Source organism: Mobula hypostoma, chromosome 14 (genome assembly GCF_963921235.1).
Source record: "Mobula hypostoma chromosome 14, sMobHyp1.1, whole genome shotgun sequence".
Lineage (NCBI taxonomy): Eukaryota > Metazoa > Chordata > Chondrichthyes > Myliobatiformes > Myliobatidae > Mobula > Mobula hypostoma.
The window spans coordinates 56,856,963-56,874,116 of record NC_086110.1 but is presented as its reverse complement, the minus strand read 5'-3'; the positions used below and the strand labels follow the sequence as shown (position 1 = coordinate 56,874,116).

Here is a 17,154-nt window from a genome sequence, read left to right as displayed (position 1 = left end):
GATGCCCAGAAGTATGAGGTGGTGAAGGAGGCCATCCTCAGGACTTATGAGTTGGTCCCGGAGGCATACCGGCAGAGGTTCCGGAATGCGAGGAAGCGGTGGGACCGCACGTATTTGGAGTTTGCTCGCGAGATGCAAACATATTGTGAGCGTTGGTGCGCCTCGAAAGGGGTAGAGGGGGATTATGACAGACTGCTGCAGCTGATTCTGATTGAGCAGTTTAAAGGTTGTGTCCCTGAGGGTATGAGACCCTACCTCGATGAGAAAGAGGCAGCCACGTTAGCCGCAACTGCTAAGTTAGCGGATGAGTATGCGTTGACGCATAAACTGAAGGTTGCCCCGAGTAAAGGCTACCAGAAGGGTAGTCAGGACGGCGGGGAGAGTCCACCGGAAAAGTCAGAAAGTAAGCCGGGGACTAGTGAAAAGGATAAGGTAGACCGGGAGCAGTCTGGTAGGAAGTCTCCTGGGGTCGTCTGTTATAATTGTGGGAAAGTCGGACACTTTGCGTCCAGGTGCTTTGCCCCAAGAAAGGAGACGGGGAAAGGAAAAGCGGAAATTTGGAATGGCTGTATTGAGCTGTTAAGCGAACCGCTAGGGAAGGACAGGTCTGAAAAAGTCCAGGAAGGGCGCGAGAGGTTTATCTCGGCCGGACTGGTGTCAGTGAAAAAGAGGTTAAAACCAGTTCCAGTGCGGATCTGGAGAGACACGGGAGCGTGTCAGTCACTAATACTGAAGAGTGTATTAGAGTTTAGCTCAGAGACCCAGACTGGGGAGGTAGAGGTCAAAGGTGTTGGGGAAGGGACAGAGTCAGTCCCTTTGCACCAGATACATTTACAGAGCAACCTGGTCTCTGGACTAGTCACGATCGGGGTGAGGTCCGAATTACCGATGAAAGACGTGGAAGTCTTGCTCGGTAATGACATCGCCGGAGGAATCGTGTTCCCAGTCGTGAGATTGACGGGTCAGCCTGCCAGCATGGAGGCCCCGCCCGCGATGGTGAATTTGGCTGAAACATTTCTGCCAACCTTGTATGAGACAGGGTGTAGTGAGATAAGAGGTAGTGAAGGAGCTGGGACAGACGTAGCAGTAGCCAGGAAAGAATTTGTGCAGACGCAGGAGCGAGACGAGGGGCTGATGGTTTTTGCCGAGACCGCTCTCTCTGACACAGCCTTGACAAGCTATTGTGCGGATGAGGAAGTGCTAAGGAAGAAAGGGAAATCAAGTACAGCATCCGCAGATGAGGAGTGGGGGGTGGTGCAAAAGAGTTATGGGGATGAGGTTTTTAACATGGCCCACGAGGTACCCCCCGGTGGACATTTTGCGGTGCTGGAGGAAACAGTTGGTGGAATCATGAAAGAGAGTTACCGGCTGCCCAGGGGGAAAAATGTTATTGATCATGACCGACGCGAACTGAGACGGTCACCGGCTTTTGATATGCTAACAAACCTAGTCGGTGTTAGCGTGGAAATCAATGAAGCTAGGGGCCCCCTGCTAAGAGGAAAAAACCATTTTGAAAAGATTAGGATGGAATCGGTCAGATGGGAGAAGGCTATTGTTTTGGTCAGGTCTACTGATAAGGTCTCTCCCTTAATCCCCGAAGGAGTAATTAAACGACTCGCACCCATGTGTTTGATTGTCCCGAGGAAATGCAAAGAACTGGGACGTTGGGTTATGTCGGTTACAATAGGGCAGCCAAGCAAACAACACCCATATTTTTTGAGTAATTCAGTGACTAAAGGGCTGATGAACACAGAGGTGTGTATTGGCAATTTAACACGGCTGTCTGAAGCCAGCTTGATAGTGAACCTTGGAAAAAATGAATTCGGCCACACGAATGTCACTTACCTGGGAATTGTGGTGACACAGGGGCAGCTGGCAGTGATGCAAGCTACAGTGCAGGCTATCGCTGACCTCCCAACCCCGACAGACAAGAGGGCCCTCAGAAGGCTTTTGGAGATGGTGGGGTACTGCAGGAAGTTTTGCAATAACTCTGCGGTCAATACCCGTCCCCCTCCTACTAAGCCCTTGCGAGGGAAAATTGAGTCGGAATGGGACGACCCTTGTTGTTGTGGTCCGGGACAAAACCAAATGAGAGGTTACATTGGTCGCAATTCATCAGTGTTTTTGGCCACTATGAAGTTTGCTGAGTTGGAGCCTGGTCTAAGGGATTATTAATAACACGTGTAAAAGGAACAGAAAATGTGATGACTGTCTGTCAAGGTGTTGACAATTTCAAATTCTCTGTATTAGCTAAATAACTGTTAACGATGTATATTGTGTATGTATCAGATAATGTAGTCATGTTTGTAATTTTTACCTCCCGGTAAAAATCCTTAAAGGGGGGAAGTGTTACGAGAATACACATAAAATTAAGATGTTTGCTGGCCTGGGCTAGCATCAGTGGCATCAGCAGTTGGTCTGCCACCTGCCCTCAGGGGAAGGAGAGATAAGGAACAATGGAGCAGCGTCTGGAGATGTGTAATAACGGGTTCACTGCAGAGGATCGACCGCATCTGGAGGAGGGGTCACAGTCGGTGACCTCAGGTGACATCACCAAGGACCCGCCCAAATGCTGTTTGTGAGCCATCTCGCTGGTCTGTGAGTGAAGCTGTGCTGAATGATGAGTTGTTCCTATTCTATGTCTCTCTTCCCCACCTTGTCCATCGCCATGACAACGATTACTGCGAACTGAACTACTAAACTGGACTGAACTTTGAGTCATTTTGAAATTGGTCATTTACCCCTAGACAACGATAGAGCTTGATTGATGCTGTTATCTTAATTCTGTGCACATGTGTGTTTATCATCACTGAACTGTTGCATTTATTATCCTTTCGATTACTGTGTTGCTTGTTTCCTTAATAAAACTTTCTTAGTTCTAGTACTCCAGACTCCAACTGAGTGATCCATGTCTGCTGGTTTGGCAACCCAGTTACGGGGTACGTAACAGGGTCATAAAGAAACTTCTTGGCAGGCACTTTGGCCTTCATAAATCAATGTATTGAGTACAAGAGATGGGATGTTATGCTGAAGTTGTATAACACGTTGTTGAGCCCTAATTTGGAGTACTGTTTGCAGTTTTGGTCACCTACCTACAGTAAAAATGTAAACAGGGTTAAAAGGGTATTGAGAAAATTTACAAGGATGCTGTCAGGTCAGGAGCTATAAGGAAAGATTGAATAGGTGAGGACTGTATTCCTTAGAATGTAGAAGACTGACAGGAGATTTGACAGAGGTATACAAAATTATGAGAGGTATAGATAGGGTCAATGCAAACAGGCTTTTTGCACTGAGGTTGGGTAGAACTACAACCAGAGGTCATGGGTTAAGGGAGAAAGGTAAAAAGTTTAAGGGGAATACAAAGGGTAACTTATTCACTCAGAGGGTCGTGAGAGTGTCACCAGTAGTGCATGTGTGCTTGATTTCAATGTTTAAGGGAAGTTTGGATAAAGACATGAATGGCAGGGGTATGGAAGGCTCTGGCCCCAGTGCAAGCCAATAGGATTAGGAAGTTTAAATAGTTTCAGCATGAATTAAATGGGCTTCTTCGGTGCTGTGCTTTCTATGATCAACATTGACCTCAAATCTTTTTCCTAAACAGCTCTGAATTCCCAAGCTTTCAAAAAGACTCAAGGAAACCTTTAACATATGTTTTTTGAGAACCAAAATTCCAAATCCTAAATAGGTAATCCATACCATTTGAATTATCGCTCTTTCCAGAATGCGCCTGCAGCTTTAAATATTCACTGCCTAGGAATCCACAGCCTTCTAATTGTTCACAGTAAATAAATATTGTATGACTCATGAAGCAGAAGATCTAGAATGTAGAGCTTAAAATTATTAAGTCAATTGATTTATTCAGCACAGAAACGACCCTTCCATCAACCATGTCCTCACCAATCTTTTTGTCTATTTTTACAAATCCCACTTACCTTCTCATGATCAGTAACTTTCTATGTTTTGTCTGAGTACTTCTTAAATGTTTTCACTCTATTTGATTCCAATACCCTGTCTGCCTGCCTGCAAGTTCTAGAATATTAACCACTCTCCTCATTCAGTATCGCGAAGAGGACATGGCCATACTCATCATGAGGAAATGTTGGAGATGGCTTATGCATGTGATGAGAAGAGAGGCTAACTCCATCACATAATGACATAAACTCCAGTAGTGTAATGGGCAACATGGTGATGATTATGATGTAAAACAAATCCTTTAAGCTCCTTTAAAATTCCTTTCCTTCACTCTAAAACTATGCTATCTTGTCTTGATGCTTCTATTTTGGGGAAAAATTCTGTTTATCTGATCCATGCATCAGGTAAACAATTTTGTATACCTCTATCAGGTTACCAAACCAGTATTTGCAATTCTCTCCGCATGTCTCCCCACATCTCAAGTCCTCCAATGCAGGCAACATCTTGGTGAATGCTCTCTGTTCTCTAGAGAGAAATCACATCATTCATATACTATAGGGATCAGAACAGCACACTATATGGCGAGTACCATTTTAGCAGCATGTTGTAAAGTTACAACATGACATCTGAACTGCTTTATGTCCTGATGTATAAAGCAAACATGCCCTATGTTTTCTTCACCACACTAACCTCCTGCATTGCCACCTTCAGGGAACAATGAATTGTTCAACATTCTGTAGTGTCCTATCATTTACTCTACAAATTCAGTAGCCACTTTTTTTTTAGGTACACCTGTACACCTGCTTGTTAAAGCAAATATTTAATCAGCAGTCATGGGGGCAGCAACTCAATGCATAAAAACATGCAGACATGGTCCAGAGGTTCAGTTGTTCAGAGAAAATATCAGAATGGGGAAAAATGTGATCGAAATAACTTTGACCGTGGAATATTGTTGGTGCCAGATGGGTGGTTTGGGTATCTCAAAAATACTGATCGCCTGAGGTTTTCACACACAGATCTCTAGAATTTACAGAGAATGGTGAAAAAAACAGAGTGAAAAAAAACATTCAGTGAGTAGCAGTTCAAAAATGCCTTGTTAATGAGAGAGGTCAGAGGGGAATGGCCTGACTGGTTCACGCTGACCGGAAAGCGACGATAACTCAAATAACTGTGTGTTACAATAGTGGAATACAGAAGATTATCTTTGAATGCACAGATCAGTAGCTTGAAGTGGATGGGCTACAGCAGAAGACTGTGAACATACAGGAATACACTCTGTGGCCACTTAATTAGGTACAGGAGGTACCTAATAAAGTGGCCACTGTGTATGCCTTATTCTTATTTGACTTCCTGAAATGCATTGCCTCACACTTGTCAGGGTTAAAATCCATCTGCCAATGCTCCATCCAAATTTCTATTGAATCTATATCCTGTTGCACCCTTGCATGAGCATCCACATCATCCAAAACATCACCAATTTTCAAGTCATCAGCTAACTTATTAATCATACCTCCAATGCTCACATCCAAGTTACCGATATACATCAGATAAAGAGTCCAAACATTGATCTCCGTGGTATATCACTGATCATAGATATATTCTGAGCAAAGTATGTCTCCACTCCTACTGTCTACCTGATATTACTAAGTCATTTCTGGATCCATTTAGGTGCTTTATCCTGAGTCCCTTAATTTTCGAGTAAGGTATTTGACAAGCTCCAAAGTCCACATAGTCAATGTCTTCTGATCTGCCTTTATCAGTTTTCCTATTTCCTCAAAAAAACTCAAAGTGATACAGAATATCCACTATGCCAAGCCATACTGACTATCCCTGATCAGCACCAGCCTTTCCAGATGTCCATCAATCAATCAATGTCCCTCAGAACTTTCTCCAGTCATTTCTCCTCCACTTACATAAGACTCGCCAGCGTATTTATCCTTGCTGCCCTTCTAAAACAAAGGAACAAGAGCTTTGTTCTCCAGTCTTATGGTACCTCATTTGGTGCAAAGATATCAGTCAGGGCCCCAGTTATCTCCTTCCTAGCTTTCCACGGTATCCTGGAATATATCTCATCTGGCCTTGAGGACTTATCAACACATATGCATTCTATGAGACCACCCCCTTCTTAACAATGACATGCTCCATGCTATCAACTTACCTTCCCTGACTAAACCATATCCTTCTCCTTGGTGAATACAAGTGAGAAAAGTATTCATTTAGAACTTTGCCTACATCCCCTAGCTCCACACACATTTGGTCTGCATGAACAGCATACAAGACAAGTTTTTCACTATATCTTGATACATGTGAAAATAATAAACCAAAGCCAATAACTTTGGTCCCTAAAGGGACCCACACTTTACCAAGCCATCCTCTTGCTCCTGCTGCATTTACATGAGCGTTTTTCTTTTTTTAAAAAAATCTTGAATGATCGAGCTGACAATGATGCCTACTCCTTGTTCTCTTTCCTATGATATGTTCTTACGTATAGACTTCCTCATTCTTTCCCCATGCTGATTAAAATTATTTATCTGCAAACTCTTTAAAAGCAATCAGTGGTGAACCTATAGGTGCATCAAATCTCATGGAATGTCTGGTTTGTTCTTTTCTTCTTGAAACAGCATCATTTTTTTATATATTTATTTTGGACTTGCCATTTCCTGACAGACAATTTAAGTGCAGGACAGTTGAGTACTCTTTTGTCAATTCCAGTTCTTTAACCAAAGCAAATCTTTTTACGTCCTCTGGTCAAGGTGAGTGAAATTACGAATTTACCATTTAAAGACTGCTTTGTGGTTGTCCTTTATCTTGGCAATATCTTTTGACCTGGCATTGCTTGCATTTTTTTGTATTGCCATAAGATAGCTAATACATTCATCTGAGATCTCAGTGTAAAGTATCATCAAAAGATGCTAATCTGGAGTATGATCCATTCCTCAATTGCATCCTGTGTTATTGCTTTTAGTTGTGGGAATTCCGGACAGCATGTTAGCATGGCCGTTAGCGTAACCCAGGTTCAATTCCACTGCTGATTTTAAGGAGTTTGCACATTCTCCCTGTGACTGCATGGGTTTCCCTATGGATGCTCCTTTTCCCTTCCACATTCCAAAGACATACAGGTTAGTAGGTAAGTTGGTCACACAGATGGCGCAGGCTCATTGGACGAGAAGGGCTTGTTACTGTACTGTATCTCTAAAATAAAATCCATGTGCATTCTATTTTGAATGCCAAGGTGCTACCACTGAGGCAAGATTGACCCAATCATTAGGCTAACACAGTGAATCTATTCCTGAACATGAACAATATTAGTATAGTCGCACTGGAATAGAGACCAGATGAATGCAGATTCAGGTCTACTCCATTCTCAATCCCATGCCAATGTGCCCTCCCCCATCAAGTAACTTCAGGTAAGAGCATAAATTATTTTCAATAGGACTATCATCCTGTCTGACATATGTAAGGTATATACAGATAGTAAAGCCTTTTAACAACAAACTTACCATTAGATCCAAAAACAAGTGGGAACAGCAGATGCCCAGGAACTTGTGGTTATAGGGGGAGAAGCCGCGAACTCCTCCAGCTTTCACTGAAAATACCTAGTCAAAAAAACATTAATGATATATAGCATGTAAATATTCTTCAACATACATGCCTGGTTTAAATATAAATATGAATGAACAATGTATGCTGAAATCTCTTGACATAATTAGTGCGCAGCAAAATGAGAAGCATGGAGAATTTTGAAATTCACACTTAACACTCTAATATCAAAGTGAAATTTATTGTCTTTCGCACAAGTGCAATGAAAAACTGACCTGCAGCAGCATCACAAGTACATAGCATCATATAAGTAGCATTCACAAAAAAAACAAAATCGAACATCAGTGTAGTCATTTTTGCCATTTTAGACACAAGACATCAGAGCAGAATTAGGCCATTCAGCCCGTTGAGTGTGATCCAGCATTCAATCATGGCTGATTTACTATCCCTCTCAATTCTCTTCTCCCCAATGATGCTCTTACTAATCAAGAACCGATCAACCTCTGCTTTAAATATATCCAATGATTTGGCTTCCACAGCTGTCTACACCAGAGTTTAATCAAACATTTAAATTGTGGCCAGTCTGTACACCATCTTTTGCATTATGTGTAATAATAAAAAATACAGACAACAATTTGTAAGTTAGCTTTACTTAGACTGGTTAGAAGAGAAGGCAAATGGATTACCTTTCCGAGCAATGCTGGCCTTTTACAACAATCTGGTTCTACACATAACCATTGCTGCCACCAGCTTTCAATGCTTATTTCAAACTTATTTCATCACTTAAACTTAAAAACACCTCGCTGCCAGAGTGGGATTAGAATTCCAGCATCTTGATCAATAATCTGTGTCTCTGGATACCAGTTCAGTAATTTAACGACAGAACTGCTGCACTCATAATTGCCGGGAAACTAAAACAAGTCTAGTGTATTCCTCTCAAAGACATTGCTGGTGAACACTTAAATGTCTCCACCTGGTTTGCCAAATCGGTGTTTCACAATGTAACTTCACACCTCCAATCTGTCCTGCCCAATTCAAAAGCTGTTTCCCTCACCCGCCATCTCTAAGGCTTTTATAATTACTAAATGAAGGCAACACAGCAAATGAGGCAACAAGATCTTTTGTTTAACGACCATGTTTCTCCTGCCCTCCTCACAGGAAAATCTGGAAGTTGAATCTTTAGAGTCATAGTCAGAGCACTAGAGCACAGAAACAGTCCCTTCAGCTCATTGAGTCTATGCCGAAATATTAAAATGCCCAATCCCATTAACTTGCACCCAGATCAGCTCCATACCTCTCCCATCCATTACCTATCCAAATGTCTCTTAAATGTTGAGATCGAACCCACATCCACCACTCCTGCTGCTAGGTTGTTTCACACTCACACCACCGTCTTACTGAAGAAGTTGCCCCTCATGTTCACCTTAACCATTTCAGCTTTCACCCTTAACCTATGACTTCTAGTTCTAGTGTCACACAGCCTCAGTGGAAGAGTTAGTGGAGATTCCAGGACCACCTGGCAGGACTAACAAGCCTGTCGCTCACATGAAGTTTAGGCAGGACTCCGGATGACTTCATTCCGTCACGTAAATGGTTTCAGTAGCAGGTCGCTGGCCAGAAAAGACAGGATGGCCTCTTTATAACAACAACGGGCCAAACCCATCCAAAATGAGATTACATGAATGAGTGGTTCTGCCTTTGGATTTGCTTTGAAGCTTCTCATCCTTGTTTTCCAATTTCCCGGTGCTTTGCAATCTCCCCAACTATTGCAATAACCTTCAGCCCGATAAACCTCGACGATCTCTCGAGTTTCTCCAATTCTGACCCTCCATATCAATCCTGATTTTCTTTGCCACATTGTTGATGACTCTAGAAATGCCCCCTTAGTTTCTCTACATCTCCACCCTCCTATAACACACTTCTTAAAAGTTCTTAAAAGTTCTCTCTTTAGCCAAACGTTTGGCTATGTATTGGATATATCCTTCGGTGGCCTGGTCTGATACTGCTATGAAACTCCTCGGAGTACTTCACTATGACAGAAGCTCTATAGGAATGCAAATTTTATGTTGCTTTGGTTATGAAGAATGCAAATCTCACACTGAAGCAACATGAAAAGAGAGGAGTCCACAACAACGATGAGAACATCCCTCCAACAACTTCCGCCAGTAAATCCACCAGTATGCAAATCCTGGCTGAGTGCCTATGTTTAAAATGTCCTCCATGCAAAATAGACTTACGCAGATAATTCAAATTCAAATTTCTGCTTCACTCCCTTCTTATCCTCTTCTCTAGACAGAATTGTTCTCATGGGTTGTTATCTTTGGTCTTGCTTTCCAAACACTGGTCACACACTCTATTTTTCGCAATTTCTACAATTATTACCTACAGTCTGATCCTCAAGAGCAAACTCTTCTGTTAACTATCTAGGCACTGATTATTTTGTTGTGTGTGTGACAGTGTTAGAATTGCTAAATTTAAGGTAATCTCCCTGGATACATACACGGGGCACTTTGATCCTGCTGGTTGGTGTTGGATGCTCTAACTTCAGCACTACATTGTAATCTCTACACCAGGAGCTTATCCGTCACGTGCAAGTTAGGCTGAAGTACTTGGGGTAGGGGGTCACCCACACTGACTGCACTTGTACCCATCACACAATATGGAACAGGTTGCACATAGTACACCACATCCACTAACCTCAACAGTTCTGAGTTTCAGAAACAGAGTACCACTCACCAGTATGCTCCAAGCTTCAAAGTCAAAGTAAATTTATTATTAAAATATATATATATTTCACTATATACTTTGAGATTCATTTTCTTGCAGACACTTACAGGGAAATAAAACCATAAAACATTGGGGCAGAATTAAGCTATTCAGCCATCAAGTCTGCTCTGGCATTCTACCATGAATGATTTATTTTCCCTCTCAACCCATTCTCCTGACTTCTCCCAATAACCTTTGATGCCCTTGCTAATCAAGATCCTATCAACTTCCACTTTAAATGCAAGACTATAAGTAGTACAATAGAAATTATGAAAAACTATACACAAACCAAACATACACCCTACACACACATACAAAAGCTAAGGAGGGAAACAACTCATGGAGGTGAATAACAAAATGTTTAATCAGCTGAGGAGGACTGATTACAACCCACATCGATCATTCCTAAGAAGCAAAGCATCACTTTATGTAAATCGAGGCCTGGTGATACTGAGTCCAATTATAAGCACCTGTCTTAGTTGGTGTTCAGCAACAAGTCACAATGTGTGCATGAATTGGGGGTCTTCAAGTCTGAGTTACTGGGCTGCACTCTCCTACAACTGGCAAAACACTGGAAAACTTTGAAAGGCTTCAGCCTCCAGAATGGAATTAGAGCATTGCCACACCTCTATAAAGCCTCTGTGATGGAGAAATACTGTCTACATTTCCCCATAGAGCTTATCACCAACCAAGAGGGAGCAAATCAGGGCAAGGAAGATGGGATTGGTAGGTTGCCGAAGTCTACACAGATGGATTTCAAGGATGAAGGAGCTGGAGAGTTAAAGTGACAATAAGAAGGGAATTCCAGAAATATGGACCATAGGTGCTGGAGGCATAACTGCCAAAAGTGGATTGAGCTGGCATGTTTGTGCACAGCTTCCAGCAGGGATTAGCAGTTGTCTCTCTGCACCAGTTAGTGAAAGGAATCACAGAAGACTCTAACACTCTTCTAAGAAGGTTACTGTGTAGTGCCAATACTAGAGTAAATGCCAGACTTGTTGTACCAACAGATGTTTGGTTTATTGAGGCATTATGTTTTACTTAATTAAAGATATTAATATAACAGTTCATTAAACACTGGGTATAAAAGGTTAGTTAAATAATTTTTGTATTATTTATGATGCATGGAAAAGGGCTCTTTTAAGGCGGATGGAACTCTAAGATTAGGGGCCGTTCCATATCTTTCAGCCAAAATCTTCTGCATCTCCTTCAAAAGTTCCCTGTAACGCAAAAACACTGCAGAACCTTTGATAGTCCAAGGTGTACGTACTTTGATGATCAAAAAAGCAAGAACTTCCCTATTTAATGGAACTATCTGAGACAATACAAAGGTTAATTAAATTAGATTGCATTACACTTAGTTACATTCAAAACTAAAAAAATTTCAGTTGGGACAGATAGAAAACTTAATACCAGATGTATCACTGTCTAGAATTCCAAATGGAAAAGACTCCTACACCATCTTTGTTGGAGGAATACAAGACTTCCAGTATCTGCAGAATGTTCTGTGTTGACTTGATAGAGGAAGGTTTGGGGGGATTGGGTCCTGTAGAACAATGAAAGCTCATTGCCAAAGCTTGCCATTAAGCCTGTTAAATGTATCCAATTCTTCTAACACGTCCTTTGACCTTTGTCTAGATATACCTAGGCTTCAAGCAATAGTAACTTCAATGGTGTGGATTTCAGCACTATATATTGAACAGACAGTTATCCTCTTATTTACTAGTTCAACAAAGTTATATTCCAGCATTATGTATGCAGAGAGCTGTGGGTTTGGTAAGTGTTAACACATTTTAATACTGTCCTGCTCCTCATCACTTTGATGGCTACCCATTACAATTCTACTCCCTATACTCCCTATTCTCATTCCAACATGTCGGTTCATGATCTCCTCTGCTGCCGCAATGAAGCCATTCTCAGGATGGAGAAGCAATACCTCATTTTCCGTTTGGGTAGCCTCCAACCTGATGGCATGAAAACTAATTTCTCTAACTTCCAATAATTTCTCCACCCTGCCACTTCCCTCCTTTTCAATTTCCTCTTACCCCTTCCCTTCTCTCCACCGCCATCACCTCTTACTGGTTCCCCTCCTCCCTCCCTTTCTCCCATGGTCCACTCTCCTCTCCCTTAATCCTTTACCTTTTCCACTTTATTACCTCCCAGCTTCACACTTCATCCCCCTCCTTCACCCACTCACCTTCCCCCTCTCCTGCAAGCTTGTTATCCTTCCCCTGCCCCCCTCCCACCTTCTTATTCTGGCTTTTTCCCCCTTCCTTTCCAGACCTGATGAAGGGTCTCAAGCTCAAAATGTAGATTGTTTATTCCTCTCCATAGATGCTGCCTGACCTGCTGAGTTCCTCCGGCACTTTATGCATTACTCTGGATTTCCAGCATTTGTAGAATGTCTTTACGTTGATGTAGTGCAATTCGAAGTAGTAACATCAAGGAGACTGGTTATCCTCGGGAAGAGGAGCACTAAGTGAATGAGTAGTCCACTTGGCCTCCATCCTCTGCACCACAACTTCCCTCTCTCCCTGATGTCATTTTCCTCTGCCCTTGTGCCCATGGCCATTCCCATTCATTCCCAAACAGCTGTTTGCACCCCTCCCCCAAGTTCTGGAATCCCTACCTCAAACTTCTTACTATAAACCTTCTTTCTCACGTTACGACACTCCCTAAGCACCACATTTTTAAATAAGCTTTCAGTTGCCAACCATAACATTTTCTTGTGTGGTTCAGTGTCAAAATGTGTTCATTAAGACTGCCCTGAAGTACTGTGGGCTTTCAGGGAAGGTGCTGTGTAAATGCTGATCTGGGGGATCTACAGAATGTGCTGTTTTTCTGCTGTAATAAATGGGACTTATGCCAGGCAGCTGCTGCTTACTACTGGAATAAGATGGAGGGAAAACATGAAACTGGGTGGAATTTAGTCAATACTTATCTCAGCTGTGTGTGCTCCGTTCCAGAATCTCTGAGATGTAGTATTTAGTAACAATATCTTCCTAAATAAGTTAAAGTAACAGCCAACTTGAGAAATCAATGCAGCCATTTTGCACATAGTAAGATGCCAAAGGTGGGGACAGGTATAAAAAAGACCAGAGTCAAGATACAAGAGACTACACTGAAGAAGCTGAGCGAACAAAACTTGTGAATTTTGGATAAATTTCTCTATCCAATAGCAGACTAACTTCAATTTTAATCTCATTATTTTACCAGTTCACCACCAATGAATTAGATCCAATGAATCAATTTAATTACTATAAACTATCTCTGACCACATAAATGCAAAAGGTTGTGCAGGAAACAAAACAGTCTGGTGGTGGTATCTCTGAGCTCCTTAGTTCCTGATTTGCTAACTTTCTTATTGTGAAGTATGTCAAACCCATCAATATTTGCATCCCCATTTTTCTGCAAGCCAAACGTCCCCACTAGTCAGGAAAAGGAAACAGAGCAAATTCATCACTGAACACTGGGAGTTGACACATTATTCGGCAACTTGGATCCTTGACTTCCTGACCAATAGACCGCAATCAATAAGATTGCAATTTGTTCGCCATGATTACTCCAAACATAGGTGCTCTATAAGGTTGCTAACTCAGCCCTTACTCTACCCGTGAACGCTCATGGCTGCATGACCAGATTTTGTTCTAACTCCAACTAAAACTTTGTAGATGATATCACTGTACTACGCTACATTTCAAACCATGAGTCAGAGTACAGGAAGGAGATAGAGAGCTCAGTGATATAGTGTCATGACAACAGCATTTTCCTCATTGTCTACAAAAGAAAAGAGATGGTCATTGACTTCGGAAAGGTGGGGAGACGGGTGGGGGGGATGGGTGCCGGGGCTTTTGCACATGTACCAATCTACATCAATAGTGTTGAGGTTGGGAGGGTTGAAAAATTCAGATTCCTCAGTGTAAACATCGGCAAAGTAGTCCAACCACATTGATGTCACAGTCAAGAAAGATCACCAATGCCTTTACTTCCTCAGGAAACTAAAGAAGTTCAGCACGTCCCCATTGACTCTTATCAACTTCTATCGGTGCACGATAGAAAGTGTCCTATCCAGATACATGGCGGCTTTGTTTGACAATTGCTCTCTACATGTGACCACAAGAAACTACAGAGAGATGTTGGTACAGCTCAGCATATCACAGGAACCAGCATTTCCTCCACGGACTCAAACTATATTTCTTGCTACCTCCGTAAAGCATCCAGCATAATCAAAGACCCCACCCACCTCAGGCAGTCTTGCTTCTTCCCCCAACACCCCCACCCCAATTTAGGATGGCTTCTGTTTCACTGTTATCAGACTCTTGAACAGACCACTTGTACAATTAAGATGGACTCTTGGCCATGTAGTCTATCTCACTATGATCTCGCACTTTATCGTTTACCTGCACTGCACATTTTCTGTAGCTTTTATTCCTTGTTTTGCATTATTATTGTCTTTACCTTAATCTAGATCAATACACTGGTTAATGATTTCATTTGCATAAGCAGTTGCGAAGACAAGCTTTTCACTGTATCTAGGTACAAGTGGCAATAATAAACTATTACTAATATCAATGGAGATTATTAAAGTCCTGCCAACTGGATGATGGACATTTAGCTGCTCTTTTTGGAAAGAGAAGCCATGACAAATAGCAAATGGGAGAGTTTTGAACCAAGATATGCAGTTATGTTCAACCAAGAGGATGAGCAAGTTTCTTTTCTTGCTGGCGGTTGATATTTATCTTTAGAAGTGTTTTGTATGATGCGTGGCTCTGGGGTTGAACACCTAATGGGTTTTTTTTTCCTCGCTTTACTTTGGGTTTTTTTTTGTCACCAAAATTTTTTTTCAATCTTTAAAACAATGTTTTTTTTTCTCTTGAAACATTGTAAGTGTTGCCCACTCCGATGTACTCTTGTTAATATTGGATAATAATAATAATAAAAAGATTTGAAAAGAAAGAAAGAGGATGAGCAGGTTAATGTTTTGAACCACAGTGAACTCCAGAACAAACATTTTGCAAACTAATAATCATGAGAGTCACATAAGAATGCAAAAGCTTTAAAAGCTTCAATGGGATGAACAAATCTGGAAACACTTGGCATTGATTTTGGTGCAATAATTAGAATAAGATTTAATATCACTAGCATATGCTGTGAAAGTTGTTGTTATGCAGCAGCAGTACATAATAGTAGAAACTGTGAATTACCCCAAAAATATATGTATTAAAAGTTAAATTAAATAAGAAGTGCTAAAGAAGTAGTGAGGCAGTGTTCTTGGGTTCAACGTCCATTCAGAAATCAGATAGCAGAGGGACAGAACCTGTTCCTAAATCGTTGAGTGTGTGGCTTCAAATATAAGAAATGTAAATGAGACACAAGAGAGACTGTAAATGAGGGAAATCTGGACCAAAACACAACAACACAGTGGAGGAGCTCAATGGATCAAGCAACAACTATAGAGCGAAATGAACGGATGCCGTTTCATGCTTTGAGATCTACTGTTCAATTCCCTTCATACACATTGCCTAACCTGTGGAGTTTCTCCAACATGTTGTGCGCATTGGTCCCATTTACAAACTTTTGTATCTGGAAAATACCATGAAAATCTTTCACTTTGTTCTATGTTACCGAGGGTATAATTTCCAGCTGATAGTGCCAAATATGTGATGTGCATCAGCTATGTGTTCTACTCTGATTTAACATTCATGTCAGAAGTAGAGTACGAGATCAGCTGGGAATGAATATTCAGCTGTAATTCACCGTGGAGGACACTAGCAGTAGCCTGATGTTGTAGTGTGTTAAGGAAGAGAAGTGGGTGCAGTTACTATTACAAGAGAGAAGGTGCTCAAAAAGCTAAAAGTCATAAAGATACTTAAGTCACCCAGACCAGATGAACTGCACCCTAAGGTTCTGAAAGTGGTAGTGTTAGAGTTTGTGGTGGCATTAGAAATGATCTTTCAAAAATCATTGGACTCTGACATGTTGCCACAGGACTGGAAAATTGCAAATGTCACTCCACTCTTTCAGAAAGGAGGAAGGCAGCAGAAAGGAAATTATAAACCAATTACCCTGACCTCAGTGGTTGGGAAGATGTCAGAGTCAACTGTTAAGGATGAGGTGATGGAGTACTTGGTGACACAGGACAAGATAATGCAAAGTCAGCATGGTTTCCTTCAGGGAAAATCCTGCATGACGAACCTGTTGGAATTCTTTGAGGAGATTACAAGTAGGATAGATAAAGTGGATGCAGTGGGTGTTGTATATTTGGACTTTCAGAAGGCTGCTTACCAAGTTAAGAGCCCATGGTATTACAGGAAAGTTACTGACATGGTTAGAGCATTGGCTGATTGGTAGGAGAATCGTAAACTTCCCATAACACAAGGGTTGCGTACACTCAATTTTTTTAATACTGGATTGGGTTATTGAGATCATCTTTGTAGGGATCCTGTGCCTTTAAAGATGATAGTCAATTTTTACTTGGGTTGGAATACAATACTCAACAAAAATCTAAGGCACATATATATGGCTAAGGTGCCTTAGACTTTTGCATAGTAATGTATTTGTCAATGCGGAGTGGAGAGAGAGTTTGTAAATCTGACAGCAGCAAAATATATTGGGAATGTCAAGGGTGGAGCACCATGGGAGGAGTGAGGGGCAGATGGCAGAGAAGGAGTGCCAGAAGTAGGGAGTGGTGCATGTGCAGACACACCCAGCCTTCAGTCACCAAGGAAGGTCATTTGATTCCAAACAATTGATTTATTGTTCATTACGGATTATCTCTCTGGAGATTCCTGTTCCCTCCCCTCTCCCTTCCCGTTTTCCCAACCATGATTCCCGCGCCCCCCCCCCCACCTTCCCACTCTCAGTCCACAACAGAGACCCATATCAGAATCGGGTTTTTCATCACTCACATGTCATAAAATGCTCTTTTTTGCAGCA

General features: G+C 41.7%; 1 protein-coding gene across 6 annotated transcripts in view; it reads right to left on the bottom strand.

Annotated features, from left to right (window-relative positions):
• The window catches only part of LOC134356311 (uncharacterized phosphotransferase YvkC-like), a 233,257-nt gene that overhangs the window by 77,820 nt on the left and 138,283 nt on the right, over positions 1-17,154 (bottom strand). For all 6 annotated transcript variants that reach the window (XM_063067179.1, XM_063067180.1, XM_063067181.1 and 3 more), the window contains one exon: positions 7,413-7,508. In XM_063067179.1, coding sequence (XP_062923249.1) covers positions 7,413-7,508 — 96 coding nt within the window. The remainder of the gene's footprint in view (positions 1-7,412; positions 7,509-17,154) is intronic.